The sequence below is a fragment of the Zootoca vivipara genome, chromosome 13, assembly GCF_965207765.1.
Source record: "Zootoca vivipara chromosome 13, rZooViv2.hap1.1, whole genome shotgun sequence".
Taxonomy (NCBI): Eukaryota; Metazoa; Chordata; class Lepidosauria; order Squamata; family Lacertidae; genus Zootoca; species Zootoca vivipara.
Genome location: NC_142596.1, coordinates 44,837,434 through 44,853,565, shown reverse-complemented (window position 1 = coordinate 44,853,565; position 16,132 = coordinate 44,837,434). Strand labels below are relative to the sequence as shown.

The 16,132-nt window shown below is 49.9% G+C and overlaps 1 protein-coding gene across 2 annotated transcripts in view; it reads left to right on the top strand.

Moving 5' to 3' along the window:
• Positions 1–12,739, top strand: part of CLCN7 (Cl-/H+ antiporter 7) — a 36,001-nt gene extending 23,262 nt beyond the window's left edge. For both annotated transcript variants that reach the window (XM_088657073.1, XM_035131096.3), the window contains 9 exons: positions 377–546; positions 2,023–2,074; positions 4,190–4,317; positions 4,896–4,981; positions 6,246–6,378; positions 7,603–7,662; positions 9,024–9,200; positions 9,393–9,473; positions 10,468–12,739. In XM_088657073.1, the coding sequence (XP_088513199.1) occupies positions 377–546; positions 2,023–2,074; positions 4,190–4,317; positions 4,896–4,981; positions 6,246–6,378; positions 7,603–7,662; positions 9,024–9,200; positions 9,393–9,473; positions 10,468–10,554 (974 nt within the window). In that variant the 3' untranslated portion in view covers positions 10,555–12,739. The remainder of the gene's footprint in view (positions 1–376; positions 547–2,022; positions 2,075–4,189; positions 4,318–4,895; positions 4,982–6,245; positions 6,379–7,602; positions 7,663–9,023; positions 9,201–9,392; positions 9,474–10,467) is intronic.
• Positions 12,740–16,132: the final 3,393 nt, after the last annotated feature.

Genomic DNA, 16,132 nt, shown 5'->3' with positions numbered 1-16,132 from the left:
ACTATTGTGATTGTTAAGAGTGAATTTCTGTTTGAGTATTATTTGTCGATGTTTTGAGAGTTAATGTCACTGTGTTGCCCTAACTTGGGTCTCAACCTGTTTTTGGACTACAGTTCCCATAATTCCTAATCACCGGTCCTGCTAGCTAGGGATGATGGGAGTTGTACTCCAAAACCAGCTAGAAACCCAAGTTTGGGAAACATTGCTTTAACCCATTTTTTGGAAGCAGGAAAAACCCAGAGATGGCTCTTGAGACCTGCTTCTTTGAGGGGCTAAAATGCGTGCCCCTTGGAATAAGGTGGGAGCACCCTGGCGCATTGCTGAGCGAATCTTACTCCAGGTTGCGGGGAGTAATGCTCTTTGCTCTCCCTCTTAGGGACGTACGACCCCATGACTTTGGGGCTCTTCACCTTGGTGTACTTCTTCCTGGCTTGTTGGACCTACGGGCTAACAGTTTCGGCAGGCGTCTTCATCCCCTCCCTGCTGATCGGGGCCGCCTGGGGCCGCCTGTTTGGCATCTGTCTCTCCTACATGACCAGCGGCTGGGTGAGTTGCCCTCACCTTGTGGTCTCGATGTTCTCTCCCCACCCGCCCACTCCCTTACGGTCTGAAGAACCGTTGCTGAAAACAAGCCCCTAGTTGTCGCGGGTGGGAGGGGAGCTGGGGAGACGGAGGGCGTTTGATCTTAGCCGGGAGGCAGAAGTGGAAGCTTTTCAGCTCTGAGGGCCTTCTGGGCAGTTCCCTCACTGCAAGAAGTGTGGTTACAGGGAACCAGGCGGAGGGTCTTCTCAGTAGTGGTCTTCTTATCTGGCGGTCCCTCGTAGCCAAGTAAGATTGTCTTCCATGAACACAGTTTTAAAAGTGAGTCCGTATGTGACTCTGGAGGCCGATTCTGGATCCACACGTCCTTCCACAGTGGGGGCATAGGTTTCTGGTCGGGAGTTGATCACGGTTAGGGTTTGCCAAGCGTGCCTTCCTCTTAGCACATTTCTCCCTTGTGTCCTGAGTTCGAGCGTCTTCAAAGCCCAGGACACGCTGTTCTCCAATCGGAGCGCTCGCAGGCCAGTATTTCCCGGTTGTCGGTGTTTATACTACATTTTTTGAGAGAGTCTTTGAACCCCTTTTGTTGGCAGCAGCATAACGCTTTCCGTTTTTTAAAGTTCGGAATAGAGCAGTTTCAGTAGTGACGCCCACCCCATGGAACACCCTCCCGTCAGGTGTCAAGCAGACAAACAAATATCTGACTTTCAGAAGACATTCTGAAGGCAGCCCTGTACAGAGAGGGTTTTTTTTAAAAAAAAATGCTTGAGGCTTTGTTGTGTTTTTAATATTTTGTTGGGAGCCGCCCAGAGTGGCTGGGGCAACCCAGTCAGATGGGCGGCAAGTCAGCCTTCCTTCCCTGGGGGTTCCCCAGCTGGTGCCTCCCCTCCCCCTCCCCTGCACCCAGTCTGTCCGTGACACCCAACTGTCCCCTAGGCCTAGAGATCTTCCACCACTGGTCTGTGTGAGTAAGAGGGCAGCTGCCATGCCCCAGTTTGTTACTGCTGTTCACGGTGTAAAGGTAAAGGTAAAGGGACCCCTGACCATTAGGTCCAGTCGTGACCGACTCTGGGGTTGCGCGCTCATCTCGCATTATTAGCCGAGGGAGCCGGCGTATAGCTTCCAGGTCATGTGGCTAGCATGGCAAAGCCACTTCTGGCGAACCAGAGCAGCACACGGAAACGCCGTTTACCTTCCCGCTGTAGTGGTTCCTATTTATCTACTTGCATTTTGACGTGCTTTCGAACTGCTAGGTTGGCAGGAGCTGGGACCGAGCAATGGGAGCTCACCCCGTCACAGAGATTCGAACCGCTGACCTTCTAATCAGCAAGCCCTAGGCTCAGTGGTTTAACCCACAGCGCAAGGTCCATTTCTCCAGTGAATGGGGAGGGAGGGGGCCTCAAGCGGAGACCCTCTGACCTCCTGCTTAGTTCCGCTGTCCTGAACGTTGACTGTTCCTCTCTCTTACGTTGGGACTTTCAGATTTGGGCCGACCCAGGGAAGTATGCCTTGATGGGAGCCGCAGCACAGCTAGGTGAGTGATACACTTATGGGGCAGGGAGGAGAAAGGGGCGCAGCTTATTTGGAAGTGGGAAAGGTGGGTCTTGCCCCGGTGGGACAGTTCAGCTTAAGCTTTAATCCTTTAACCGAACTTATTTTCCAAGGCCACATCTGCACCATGCATTTAAGCACCCTTGCTTTAAACAAAATTTAAAAAAATCTTTCCATTTTTACCTTAGAGACCAACTAAGTTTGTCATTGGTATGAGCTTTCGTGTGCATGCACACTTCTTCAGATACACTGAAACAGAAGTCACCAGACCCTTATATCTAGTGAGAGGGTGGGGAGGGGTATTACTCAGAAGGGTGGTGGGAATGGGTGATTCACTGATAGGTGTGAAAACCCGACGATGACTGTTAATGGCTGCAATTGGTCTTACAGGAAAAAGCAAGGGGTGAGATGGCTAAAGATAACCATGGAGAAACCTGGTCTGAATAAAGACATTGGATTCTTATCTCATTATACATGATAAAGCTATCTTTAGCCATCTCACTCCTTGCTTTTTCCTGTAAGTCCAATTGCAGTCGTTAACAGTCATCAACGGGTTTTCACCCTTTCCCATCACCCTTCTGAGTAATATCCCTCCCCACCCTCTCACTAGATTCCTGGAAGGAATTTTTTTTATTTTTTTTATTTTGTTTCGACTACGCCAGACCAACACAGCTACCTACCTGTTGCTTTAAACAATCATGGCTCCTTCTGCAGAAAAATAAACAAATCCTGGGAATTATGGCTTGTAAAGCGATGCTTTGTTAGAAGAATTCTGTTCTCCTCACAGAGCTGTAATTCCCAAGAGTGGTTTAACACTCAGTTCTTCTTCCCAGGGAACTCAGAGACATCTGAAGGCTGCCCTGTATAGGGAAGTTTTTAATGTTTGATGTGTTTTAAATATTTTGTCGGGAGCCGCCCAGAGTGGCTGGGGCAGCCAAGGCAGATGGGTGGCATATTAATAATGAAATTATATTACCATATTTTTCCATGTATAAGACGTCCCCATGTATAAGATGACCCCTATTTTTTGAGCCCAAAATTAAGAAATAAATTTATTTATATATTTAATTGCAACATTCCGTGTATAAGACCCCCAATTTTAAACTTTAAAAAAATTGGGGGGAAATATAGTCTTATACATGGAAAAATACATATTACATTACATTACATTACATTACATTACATTACATTACATTACATTACATTACATTACATTATAATGAACTATATCTGCTTTGTGTCTATTTAGCACAAGGATGAGAAACCTCTGGCCTTCCAGCTATCGGACTACAGCACCCATCATCCTTGGCCGTTGGCCACACTGGCTGGGGCCGATGGGAGCTGGAGTCCAAGTAGCTTTCTCACTGCTGGTTTAGCCGTTCAGTCTTTTATTTAGAACAGGCACCCCCAAATTGCAGCCCTCCAGATGTTTTGGCCTACAACTCCCATGATCCCTAGCTAACAGGACTAGTGGTTGGGGAAGATGGGAATTGTAGTCCAAAACATCCGAAGTTTGGGGATGCCTGATTTAGAACCTTTTCACTTCAGAAAGGGGTTCAGCTTGGTCCTGCTCTTTTAAAACGGCTACGGCACTAATGACAGGTTCACTCTGAGGAAGGACAGCAGCTCAGTGTGAATGAAAATAACACACATTATTTCGTAGGCCGCAGCCGCACGAGGGGAGGTAATGAAATTTAAAGCAGATAACAGGAACCACTCCTCACTATTTGAAATTAGAAATCAATAGAATTAAATAATAATTGGATTCATGAAATCAGAACATGTTCCTGTTGAAACGTAAAACACATTAAGGCATGTTCTTAAAATAAGACACATCACTTATTGATTTGCGGGCATCCATCTGTCTCAAGAGACAATGGAGTGCGCCTCCGGGGGTTAAGTCAATCCGCTGAGTTAGCGGCTGCAAGGCTGGGCAGTGCCTATGGAGGTCCTGGGCCCATTTCTCATGTTGCCACCCTCTGGACCTCTCGAGGAGGAGGCACACGAAGGAGGGTCTCGGAAGATGATCTCAGGGTCCGGGTTGGTTCATATGGGGAGAAGGCAGTCCTTGGGGTTTAACACAGCATTTTCTTCCCAGGGGGCATTGTGAGGATGACGCTCAGCTTGACGGTTATCATGATGGAGGCGACGGGCAACGTCACCTACGGCTTCCCAATCATGCTGGTGCTGATGACGGCCAAGATTGTGGGGGATTATTTTGTCGAGGTGAGGGTTCTGCCTGCGGCTGTCGGTCGTGCCGGCCACCTAGAACTTCCCTCTCCAGGGGGACTCTACCACGGAACACCAGTTGCTGGGGAGCAGCAGCACGAGGGGGCAGAATTGCCTCCATGTCCTGCAGGTGGGCTTCGTGGAGGCCTGTGACCGGCCGCAGTGGAAAGTGGGTTTCTGGGCTAGATTTCCCTGCCTTGGTCTGACCCAACAAGGCTGTATTGGCCCATATTGGCCTGAATATAAGCCACACTATTTCCCCAAATTCCGACTGTGAAAAGTTAAAGTGCGGCTTAAATTCGCAACCTTACAAAAATGGGCTTTTACAATATTGCTGCTGAAACAGCCATACGGTAAAACGGAACAAAAAGCACACGTTTTATTGCCGATTTGCGAGCTTAAGACTGTTTAACCCACTTGCGGGTCCCCTCTGGTACCAGTAGGATTTGTTGTTGACAAAGGACAGCCGGGCATATAAAGGGCCCCATTACCTTCAGTAGCTTAGGGCCTCATCAAACCTAAATCTGGCCCTGCCCAGCAGATGTGCCGCAGTTCACAATTTCTTCTCTTTCCAGGGTTTGTATGACATGCACATCCAGCTTCAGAGTGTCCCGTTCCTGCACTGGGAAGCCCCTGTCACATCCCACTCGTTTACCGCCAGGTAAGCTGACAGGATCAGGCCGCAGCAGGGGTTTGTACAGGTTCTCTGTGTATGGAAAAACCTGAAAGTGCTGCTGTTGGCATTACTGTTCTTAAATACAGTGGAACCTCGGTTTACGAACACCTCGGTTTACGAATTTTCGGTTTACGAACAATCCTAACCCGGAAGTTAGTAAACCGAGGTGCCCGAGGCCTACTGAGCGTCCGATGCCTTCGGGGAGGCCGGGCCTTCTCTCTGATGCCTCCTGGAGGCCCGGAGCGAAGGCCAAACCTCCCCAAAGACACCGGAGCGTCCGATACCTTCGGGGAGGCTGGGCCTTCGTTCCGATGCCTCTCAGAGGCCGGGGAGCGCTTCCGCGACTGGGCTGCAGCCACGGAAGCGCTCCCCAGCCTCCGCGAAGGCATCGGAGCGAAGGCCCGGCATCGGAGCGAAGGCCCTGCTGCTTTAAGGGGTGTTTTTCCTCGTCTAGAACGGATTAATCAACTTTCCATTACTTTCAATGGGAAAATAAAAAAATTCAGTAGCACCTTAAAGACCAACTAAGTTTATATTTTGGTATGAGCTTTCGTGTGCATGCACACTTCTTCAATGGGAAAGTTCGCTTCGGTTTATGAACGCTTCGGTTTATGAACAGACTTCTGGAACCAATTGTGTTCATAAACCGGGGTGCCACCGTATATCATCCCACCTTACACCAGCAGCAGGGTTGCAAGGATTTAAAATCCAGCGTTGAAACAAATAACAGTTGCAGGAACCGAGTCCCAAAAGCACGCAACCCGAACCGGACCCTGACAAATTCAGGCAGGCCTCATTCTTTGCATGTTTTATCTAGGAAGTTGCCTCATACCGAGGGAGGACATTGGACCATTAAACTCACTGAGTTTTCAGGCGGGGGGTTCTTTTCACAGCCCTGCCCTGGGGATGCTGGGAACTGAACCTGGGACCTTATGAGTGCAAGGCATGAGCTCTTAAGACCTTCCCGCAACAGCAAAGCAAGATGCTAGTCCTCATGACGATGAACAAAGGGGCGGGTTCAAAGAGGGAGGGTAGGGAGCCGAGTCAAAAGGCCATGGTAACAGAGCTGCTTCTTCAGCATCATCTGAAAGCTGTGTACCGGAGAAGCCAGGTGCGCCTCTTTGTGTGTGGAAGGAAATTCCACAACTTAGGGGGCCACCACAGAGAAGGCCTCACAGTCCACATTCCTCCCCTCTGTGGGCTTTTAATGTGATCTCTGTGTGTTGTTTCATTTTTTTCCCCTCTGCAGAGAAGTGATGAGCACCCCAGTGACCTCCCTCCGAAGGATTGAGAAAGTGGGCGTCATTGTGGACATCCTCAGCGATACGTCGTCCAACCACAACGGGTTCCCTGTGGTGGAGAGCATTCCAGGCAGCGATCAGGTAGGGCGGGGGGGGGACTGACTTGGGTGCCTCGATGCCTGGAACCCTGTTTCTTGGAGAAAAAGTCAGGAAAAGACCATGCCTCAGCAGAGGATACCTGCTTCTCACATACAGGTGAAACTCGGAAAATTCGAATATTGTCAAAAAGTGCATTTATTTCAGTAATGCAACTTAAAAGGTGAAACCAATATATGAGATAGATGCATGACTTGCTAAGCAAGATATCTCAAGCCTTTATTTGTTGTAATTGTAATTATTTGTCGTTGGCAGGTCAATTATAAATGGAATGTAATTAATGAAATGTAATAGCAATGTTTATTTTTGTATGATTGTAACTATTTGTTTTATTACTGTGGAATTTCCAAAAGAAAGCATTTGTAAAAATTAAAATCAAAATAAAAAAATAATAAGTTGCATTACTGAAATAAATGCACTTTTTGACGATAATTTAATTTTCCAAGTTTCACCTGTAGACGGTCCCAGGTCTCCAGGTAGGGCTGGAAAAAACCCCAGTTTGACACCTTTGGAAGGCCGTTGCTGCCTGCCAGTGTCGACAGTATTGGGCTATATGGAGCAAAGGTCCGACTAAGAAGCCTCCTGCCTTTTTTAAGGCCCACTTGTGGAACTTGATTAAAATGCGTACGTGTGTTCATAAGATGTATTAGGCATTGTCTTATTTATTACATTCATGCACTGCCATTGTCTTCCAAGGAGTGCAATGCCCCCATGTTATCTTCCCAACAGCCCTGTGAGGTAGGTTAGGCTGAGAGATGGTAACTGGCTCAAGGTCACACACCCAGTGAACTTCATGGCTGGATGGCTGGATTCGAACCCGGGTCTCCCAGGTTATAGTGCATTACTCTAACCACTGCAATACACTGCCTTGCCAAAACAAGCCTCTTCTTTTAGTATCTGCCTTGTGCGCCCACTAGGGCAAGGAAATGGCTCCTCAGTTTTGTGAGTTGCAGGCGGGGTTTGAAGCCATGACCTTCGCTTTACCAGACTGACGCTTTACCACTTGCCCACCGAAGAAAACCGCAAAATGACAACAAGCCAATTCTGAAATAAGCACCCAGAGGAAGCAATAGCAGCAGCCCTGATGTTTAATTGCCTGTCTGTCCTTCCTGGTGTCTAAAATCATGTGGAAAGGATGGGTGGGGAATTGTCGGGGCAGAGAGAGTTCTACACAATGAGTAACCCCACTGAAAGCCTCTCTCCTTGCAGGTAGCGGGACTGCGAGGCCTGATCCTGCGCTCCCAGCTGATTGTTCTCCTGAAGCACAAGGTGAGGGCCGCAGCTCAGTCACAGAGCATCTGCTCTGTCACGTTTCGGTTTCTTTTGATGTTAATTTTAATGTTTTTTTAACGACTGTGACCGATAATTTGAGTATATCTCGGAAGCCGCTCTTGGAGTTCTTCCCTATAATCAAGCAGTATATGAATTTGGTTAAATGAAAACAAACAAACAAAGCACCGCAGGGAATGGGGAACCTGGTCCCCCTCCAGATGTTGTTGGACTACAATTCCCATCAGCCCCAGCCAGCATGGTCAGGATGATGGGAGTTGTAGTCTGGCAACATCTGGATTGGGGTGCAGGTTTCTCACTCCTGCTCTGCTGTTAGACCGGTTGGATTCTCTGGGTTGTATGCGACTTAAAAGTCACCGCGCGAGCAAAACGACTTCTGCTTGTGGCGGTGGAGCTCCCCCTCCTTTTGCTCTGCACGCCCCTCAACCCATCTACTCTTGGGGTTCCCCCAGCCCCCCAGAACAGATCTGGGGAGCGTGTGGTGTAAGGAGGCAGACGGGAAGGTCCAACGCACAAACGGAAGTCGCAAGAACGTAAAGGGAGCCCTGTGGATCTGGCCCAAGAGCTCACCTACTCCAGCATCCTGTTCTCACTCTGGTCGACTAGATGCCTAGGGAAAACCCCACAAGCACAAGAGCCCTCTACCCTCCTACAGTTCCCAGCAAGCAATATTTGGAAACATTACTGCCTTCTGATTATGGAGACATAGCAGTAGCCTTCCATGGGTTTGCCCAGTTTGTTCTTGTTCTTATGTAATTTTGGTGTTTTTATCTTGACTTTCTTTGGAGTGCACAGCCCCGAGATCTATGGATGAAGGACGGTATGCAAATTTAAATAATAATAATAATAATAATAATAATAATAATAATAATAATAATAAACAACCATCCAGGTTGGTGGCTATCACTGCCTCCCTGCGGGAGAGAGTCCCGTGGCTGCAACAACAACAAACAACAACAACAATTTTATTAAAATTGTATACCACCCTTTATCCGTAGATCTCGGGGCGGTTCACAGCATAAAATTGCAAAATAAAATATTTTAAAAAATGCATAATATAAGAAGAACAAAAACAAACAAATAAGCCCCCCTCCCCTCCCGCAACACATTGCCCCTTTTTAAATCAGCCTGAGGAATGTTTTCGCCTAATCCAACATTCGGTTTCAAGTCACGGTGCAGTTGGAGTCAACCCTCCCTGCAGGATGGGAGGGTCCCCCAGGCAGCAGCAGGAGGGCTTGGGGGAACCCCAGGGAAGAGGGCAGCCAGCAGGGGCTGGCGGGCATCCCCGTCCATTTGCCATGTGCCCCCACCACTGCCACCAATGCCTGACCCATTTTTAGGTCTTCGTGGAGAGAGCCAACCTATCCCTGGTTCAGCGGCGGCTGAAGCTGAAGGACTTCCGGGACGCCTACCCCCGCTTCCCCCCCATCCAGTCGATCCACGTCTCCCAGGACGAGCGCGAGTGCATGATGGACCTGACTGAATTCATGAACCCCTCGCCTTACACCGTGCCCTTGGTAGGACTGGGTTGGGGCGGGCAACGTCTATTGCTTTGAAGGCATTTTGAGGGAGGGAGGGAGGGAGGGGTGCTACTGGTGACGAGGGCTTCCTCACCCCCTAACAGCATCCTGGGTGGTTTTCGTTTTACGGGGGGGGGGCTGGGGAGTCATTGCCTTTCTCTTGTCTAATACGATTTCCCCGGTTTGCAGGAAGCCACCCTAACGAGGGTTTACAAGTTGTTCCGGGCCCTGGGCTTGCGCCACCTCGTGGTGGTGGATAATCATAACCAGGTGAGTAAAGGTTGGAAGAAACACCCTGCTCGAGATGGCAGGATCTCTCAAGGACAGTGTCAGGGTTTGTTGTGACTACTCTTGAGTAACGACCGTCCACATGCTTGTCTTTCAGACGTTTTTATTGGTGCACATTATTTACAGTGTAACAGATTGCTCATTTCATGTCTACCCGCTCGAGTCAGATTCCTGCACTACCCCCTTCCGCGTTCGGGACCAGCATAAATGCCTCGGAACTGAGAAGCGCCTCCCTTTCCTCCTCCTTCTCAATTCCGGAGTCGGTGGGACGGGTCTTCTGTCTGACCTATTCCCGTCCACTCTTTCCGCCTCCCACTCTTCCTGCCTATGGAGCAGGGGCTCTTTGATGTTGCCAGAGCCTTGGCACTCCCTCTCCATTTCCTGACTCACCCCTTCAGACCCCTCGCTCTCATGACTGCTTGGAGACGGGCTGCTTCTGATGAGGGGGGAGGGTTCTCTATAATCCCTCTCCCTTACAGACAGGCATCCCCAAACTGCGGCCCTCCAGATGTTTTGGCCTACAACTCCCATGATCCCTAGCTAACAGGACCAGTGGTCAGGGATGATGGGAATTGTAGTCCAAAACATCTGGAGGGCCCAAAGTTTGGGGATGCCTGCTCAAGGAGGTGGTCTAGAGGGAGTGCAGCCCAGTGTCAGGGGCTGGACTGAGTAGGAATGGGGGGGGTGCCTGCCTCTTCTCCTGAACCTTCCCAAGAACAGGAGGATAGTTTAGATTTAGAACAGTGGTTTGCAGAAGCGGTTTAGTCCTGCTGGCCACATGACCCAGAAAGCTGCCTGTGGACAAACGTCGGCTCCCTCGGCCTGAAAGCGAGTTGAGCGCCACAACCCCAGAGACGCCTTTGACTGGACTTAACCACCCAGGGCTCATTTAGCTTTTTACCTAGAAGCACCTCTGCTCAGGGCCTGGTTCTGCCGCTTCCAAGTGACCTGAGCTTCTGTCTTTCCCTCCCTGCAGGTGGTTGGTCTGGTCACACGGAAGGACCTGGCCCGATATCGGCTGGGGAAGGAAGGCTTGGAGGAGCTGCCCCTGGCGCAGACGTGACTTTGCCGCTGGGTTGCGGACCTTGCTGTGCACCAGGCTCTCGCCAGCCTCCCGGCACCGTTGCCTTTGGGAGACCGCGGAGGTGAAGCCAAACCCCGAAACGCCCGGCCTGTGGAGTCCCGCACTTCGCTGTGTCCCCGGCCTCTCCTCCTTGTCGCCATTCTCATCTTTCTTCAACATTGCGCTCCTCTCACCATCCTGACCTTATCTTCTCCGCACGGGACTGCAGATAGGCTGTGTACAACTGTTTTGGGGTCCCCTGGGGCTTCAGGAGAGGCGTCCCCCACAATTGGAGAGAGGCAGCTGCCTGGGAGTCCCTATCTCTGTTACAGACCTGGGCTGGGAGGTGTGTGTGTGTGTGTGTGTGTGTGTGTGTGTGTGTCCATTTCTGACCAAGCTTCCTTCCTCTGGCCCAGCTCTTGCCAACCGTGCCTTCCGAGACTCGCTACCCCATCCCCTTTGTCAATCCTGCTGTGCAAAAAAATGCTCTGAGCAATGTGCTGGACTGGAGATCGTGGCTGGCATTTCCTGGGAACCGTCGCAACGCACCTCCCATGCAGCTCAATGTTGTTGTTTTTTAACTTGTGTGTAAAGCGAGGGAGCGGTGACTGAACTGTGGTCCTCCTCCATATCGCTGCTGGGACACCCCCCCCCCCTAAATCTCCTATCAGCCCCAGCCAATGTGGCCAGTGATCAGGGCTGGTGGGCACTGGAGCTCAACAAGCTGCCCCTGATTTCACGTTACTAGGTACGTTGACAGAATTGGGCAGCGCGAGGGTGGCGTTTTCCCATGCCAGCCACTACACCGAGAGCTCATCATCCCAGTAGTGAAACTGTGGCAGCTGGTCCAACACTTAGCAATGTCCCAGCCCTGCTCCCTTACCCTTTGATCTCTCTTCCTCCCAAATCCCTCACATCTCCTCTGGCTTCCCCAGCTCCAGGCTGAGATTGTGGGGAGTCCTCACGGCTCTTGTTCCCTCTGGATCTGCAGGTTTGAAGAGCTTGCGCCCCTGGGCTTGTGTACAGCCCCTTCTCCTCACCTGCCACTCCCAGGCGGAGAGAGTTCCTAGTAGGTTCCTAGTAGGTTCAGAGGTTCTTTCTCTCCCCGTCCCCCCGCCCCTTACAAACAGCAGCCTGCCTTTGTTCATGGTTTGTTCGGAACCACTTTCTCTCCCCCACCCCAGTCCTAATTCTCACACTGCCTTGCGCCTGTTTGCATTTTTAGCTGATGGTAGGGAAGATTACAGCGGAGGCCAGTCCGGTAGGGCAAATTGGGAGCTGCCCCGCCAACATCAGCTTGCAAAACCCCTGCCTGCCTTCTTACAGGTAATCCTGTCTGTGTTGGCTTACTCCTCTATGCTCAGCTGGAAGACTTAGCTAGAAATAGCTGGCTGGGCTTGTCTCTGGCCTTGGCATCACCTACTGTTGGGCCCCCTGCCAAAATTTTGCCCATTGGGCTCCAGACACCACTGGAAAAGAGAAGTAAAGGCCAAGCAGCTTGAAGGCACACCCTTATTGGCAGGAAGGGCAGGTGAGCTGGACGAGTGGCGTTTTGGCAAGAAGAACCCAGTTTAACAAGCTGCCGGCCCAAACCAACGTGCCCACTTCAACCTGAAGCAGCCTGTTTCTCGTCCCCAAGGACTGGGGCCTCCTCTTTTCAGCCTCTGTCTACATGTGGACGTGCTTGCCCAGAGCCTAGGGAGGGAGGAAAGGAATCTTCGGAGGACTTAGCAAAGGGCAAACGGGCCTCCCTAAACTTAGAGCAAGGTTTTCCCTGTTTTGGACCACAACTCCCATCATCCCTAGCTAGCAGGACCCAGTGGTCAAGGATGATGGGAACTGTAGTCCAAAAGCAGCTGGAGAAGCCCTGGCTTTACAGCAGGCATAGGCAAACTCTGGCCCTCCGGATGTTTTGGAACTACAATTCCCACCATCCCTAGCTAACAGGACCAGTGGTCAGGGATGATGGGAATTGTAGTCTCAAAACATCTGGAGGGCCGAGGTTGAGGAAACCTGCTTTACAGTCTTGGTGTGAGGGGTGTTAGCAACCAGCAGGCCCAATTCCTGGCTCCTAATCCTTCCCCACAGCCAGCAGGCACCTGTCTCTGTTGTTTTCTATCACATGGAACACCTGGTGAAAGAGTTCTCTTTTTTTGTGCTGAAATTAAAAAGGAAACTATTTATACTTTTGCGCTCTCTCTCTCTCCTGTGTTGTGTTTACTTCCTTATCCTAAAGGACGTATGAGGAGCTGGATCAGGCCAGTGGCCCGTCTAGTTAAGCACCTGAGGGCAACATCACTCTCTCCCCCGCCCCCCAGCCACTTCTGATTCCTGTTGCTGCAATATCTCTGGTATTGAAGAGGTTCTTTGGGGGGTGGGGGGCAGGTCCAGTGGAAAAGGCCCTTAACAAACATATACGTGGTTTGGGGATGGAACTAGAAAGGGGTGTCTAGGGTGGGGGGGAGTTTGGAAGAAAGGTATAGCAAAGGTGTCATTAAAACCAAGCAACTGTTTGGCTGTTTTTCATTACATTTGTATGCCGTCCTCCATCCGCAGATCTTGGGACGGTTCACGATTTAAAAATGCAAAATAAAACACAAGTTACATAATATAATAATATATATCCCTTCTACGATTGAATTGAAGCCTTACAAACTCGCAACATATGAACAACTTGCCTATAAACGCAGACTTCCCATGGACAAATTCAATGATATTTGGAATCTGTTCTTAAAAATACTGTAATAGGTTGAGATGTGGTGAAGTATAATAACAACCTTGTAATGTACCAGTATACAGTTTTGGGTCTGTTCCCCCTATTTTCCCTTCTACACAGGTTCTGTTTCTCTTTTTCTGTCTTTTATTTACGTCCCACCATGTTTAGTACACATATAATTATATACTTTTTGAACTTTCAATAAATAATAATAATATATTATTTATACCCCGCCCATCTGGCCGGGTCTCCCCAGCCACTCTGAGCGGCTTCCAACAGAAGAATAAAACACAATAATCTATTAAACATTAAAAGCCTCCCTAAACAGGGCTGCCTTCAGATGTCTTCTAAAAGTCTGGTAGTTGTTTTCCTTTTTGACATCTGTTGGGAGGGCGTTCCACAGGGTAGACGCCACCACCGAGAAGGCCCTCTGCCTAGTTCCCTGCAACTTGGCTTCTCGCAATGAGGGAACCGGCAGAAGGCCCTCGGTGCTGGACCTCAGTGTCCGGGCAGAATGATGGAGGTGGAGACATATACTGGACCGAGGTATATATCCTTCAGGAATACTGGACCGGGGCCATTTAGGGCTTTAAAGGTCAGCACCAACACTTTGAATTGTGCTCGGAAACGAAATAAAGATGATGATGATGATGATGATTATAAATAATTTTATTTATAGGCCGCCAATCTGACTGGGTTGCCCCAGCCACTCTGGGCAGCTTCCAACAAAACATTAAAACACAAAAAACCTCCCTGTAATAAAACAACAACAAAACCACAACAAACCAATAACACACACACACAAAAGCAAAAAGTGTTGCAATCAAAACAAAACTTTGCAGAAAGGTGGCCCACATATATGGCAGAGGCAATCTCTCCACTTCTCCCACGCTCCTCATCAGCCGCTTATAAGCTGTCCAAGGGAGGAGGCTGGCAGCGGTGACCAGGCAGACACCATGGGATGTCAGCCATCGCCACCGCATGGGATGAGCACCAACTCGTGCTCCTCGAGCTCAGTGGCAGCTGCACTGGCAGGGGAAACGGACATTCTGGGATCAAATCGGAAGCTGGGATGGCTTTAGTAATTCTGGAGCGTCCCCTGGAAAATGGGGACCCTTGGGGGGGGTACGCTGTTTCTTGGGGACATGAGATCGGAGGTTCCAAGCCTACAACGATCTGTGTTGGAGGACGGATCCTTAGCCCCCTGTTAGGAAGGAGCTTGGTTACAAAGACTGACCACATCTTAGAACTCTTAAAACTATAAAGGATAGTGTCATGAATACGCCAGCTCCAAGCGAAGTTTTGCAGCCGGCTGCAAAAAGCAGCCAGGAACAGAGAGGCTGGGATTTCACTTGGGCAGAGGAGAGCCTCCTCCTGACCTTGAACGGCAGGATGATAAGGCTGTAGCGGAGAGCAGGCTGGAACACAGCCAAATCTCTCGGGAAGCACAAACAGGAGCCAACAGGCACAGAGATAGTTGGTCAGAAAAGGAAGAGGCTGGAGCTAATCCATTAAGTCCGAAGAGTCAGAGAATGGGAGGGCTGCTAGATTGGAAGCAAAACAAGAGATGCAAAGGGCGACGATTCAATATATTCTGTAGACACCGGAAGGAGTCTTCAGAAGGGTCATCTTGAGTGATAATGCCGGCGGCTGCGTTAGAGCCATCCGGAGCTATCTGTTTGTTTTTGCAATAAATCCTCCTTTTTAATTACCTACGCTTACTGTGTTATCAAGCTGGGAACCTGGACTCCTGACAGATAGTGGTGTTAAGGGGAGCAAGTTTGATAAACTGTGTTCACCCCGAAAGCATCCTTCTCCATCAGCTTTGAGCCACAAATCAGTCCCTTAGCAACCAGGCCCTGCAGTGATCTTATTGTGACATAACTGAGATGAGAGGCCAACATTTTATACGGAGACCTGCCCCATCTTTTCTTGGACCAGCAACCTGACCGTCGCAAAGGTCCCAGCTTGGCTTCCTGGCCCGATGGGGCGGATGTGAAAACACACACAAACACCCGCTTGGAATGCGCCCTTGACGCAGTGTTGCGGACCCAGCATGAGATACGCATATGCAGCTTTGGTGCTCAGTTCCCTGTTTTTGGAGAAGAAGGAAAACAGAGATTCCTCCCCCCACAGCGGCAGGATAGTAGTGCGGGAAGACCCGGGCACCCCCTACCGGGAGGGGAAAAAACTACTGAAATTCCGCAAGTCTTTCTGCTTGCAGCATGGCTTCTGCTGGCTTTCGGACTCGCCCTGGGAGTTCCACCTGGTGGGATCGGCCATGCTGCTTCTGTGGCTGGTGCTAGACATCTGGATCTCGTCAGGCCCGGCTTCTTCACAAGCGAAGCCTCGCGAGGCAACTGTGAGCTCGGTAAAGAGATGTTTCTCCTTAAAGCGTCTTCAGTAGTTATGGTCTTAAGACAGGGGTCAGCAAACTTTTGCAGCAGGGGGCCGGTCCACGGTCTCTCAGACCTTGTGGGGGGCCGGACTATATTTTTTTGGTGGGGAATGAACGAATTCATTTGCCACACAAATAACCCAGAGATGCATTTTAAATAAAAGGACACATTCTATTCATGTAGGTTCCTGGACCATCCGTGGGCCGGATTTAGAAGGCGATTGGGCTGGCCCCGGCCCCTGGGCCTTAGTTTGCCTACTCATGGTCTAAGAGAAAATTACAGTGGTACCTTGGTTCTCAAACTTAATCCGTTCCGGAAGTCTGTTCCAAAACCGAGGCATGCTTTACCTTAGAAAGTAATGCAAAACGGATTAATGCGTTCCAGACTTTAAGTTGGTCTGCTTTGGTCAGAGCCCACCTGTGTCCAATTCTGGGCACTACAGTTTAAGAAGGATATTAACAAG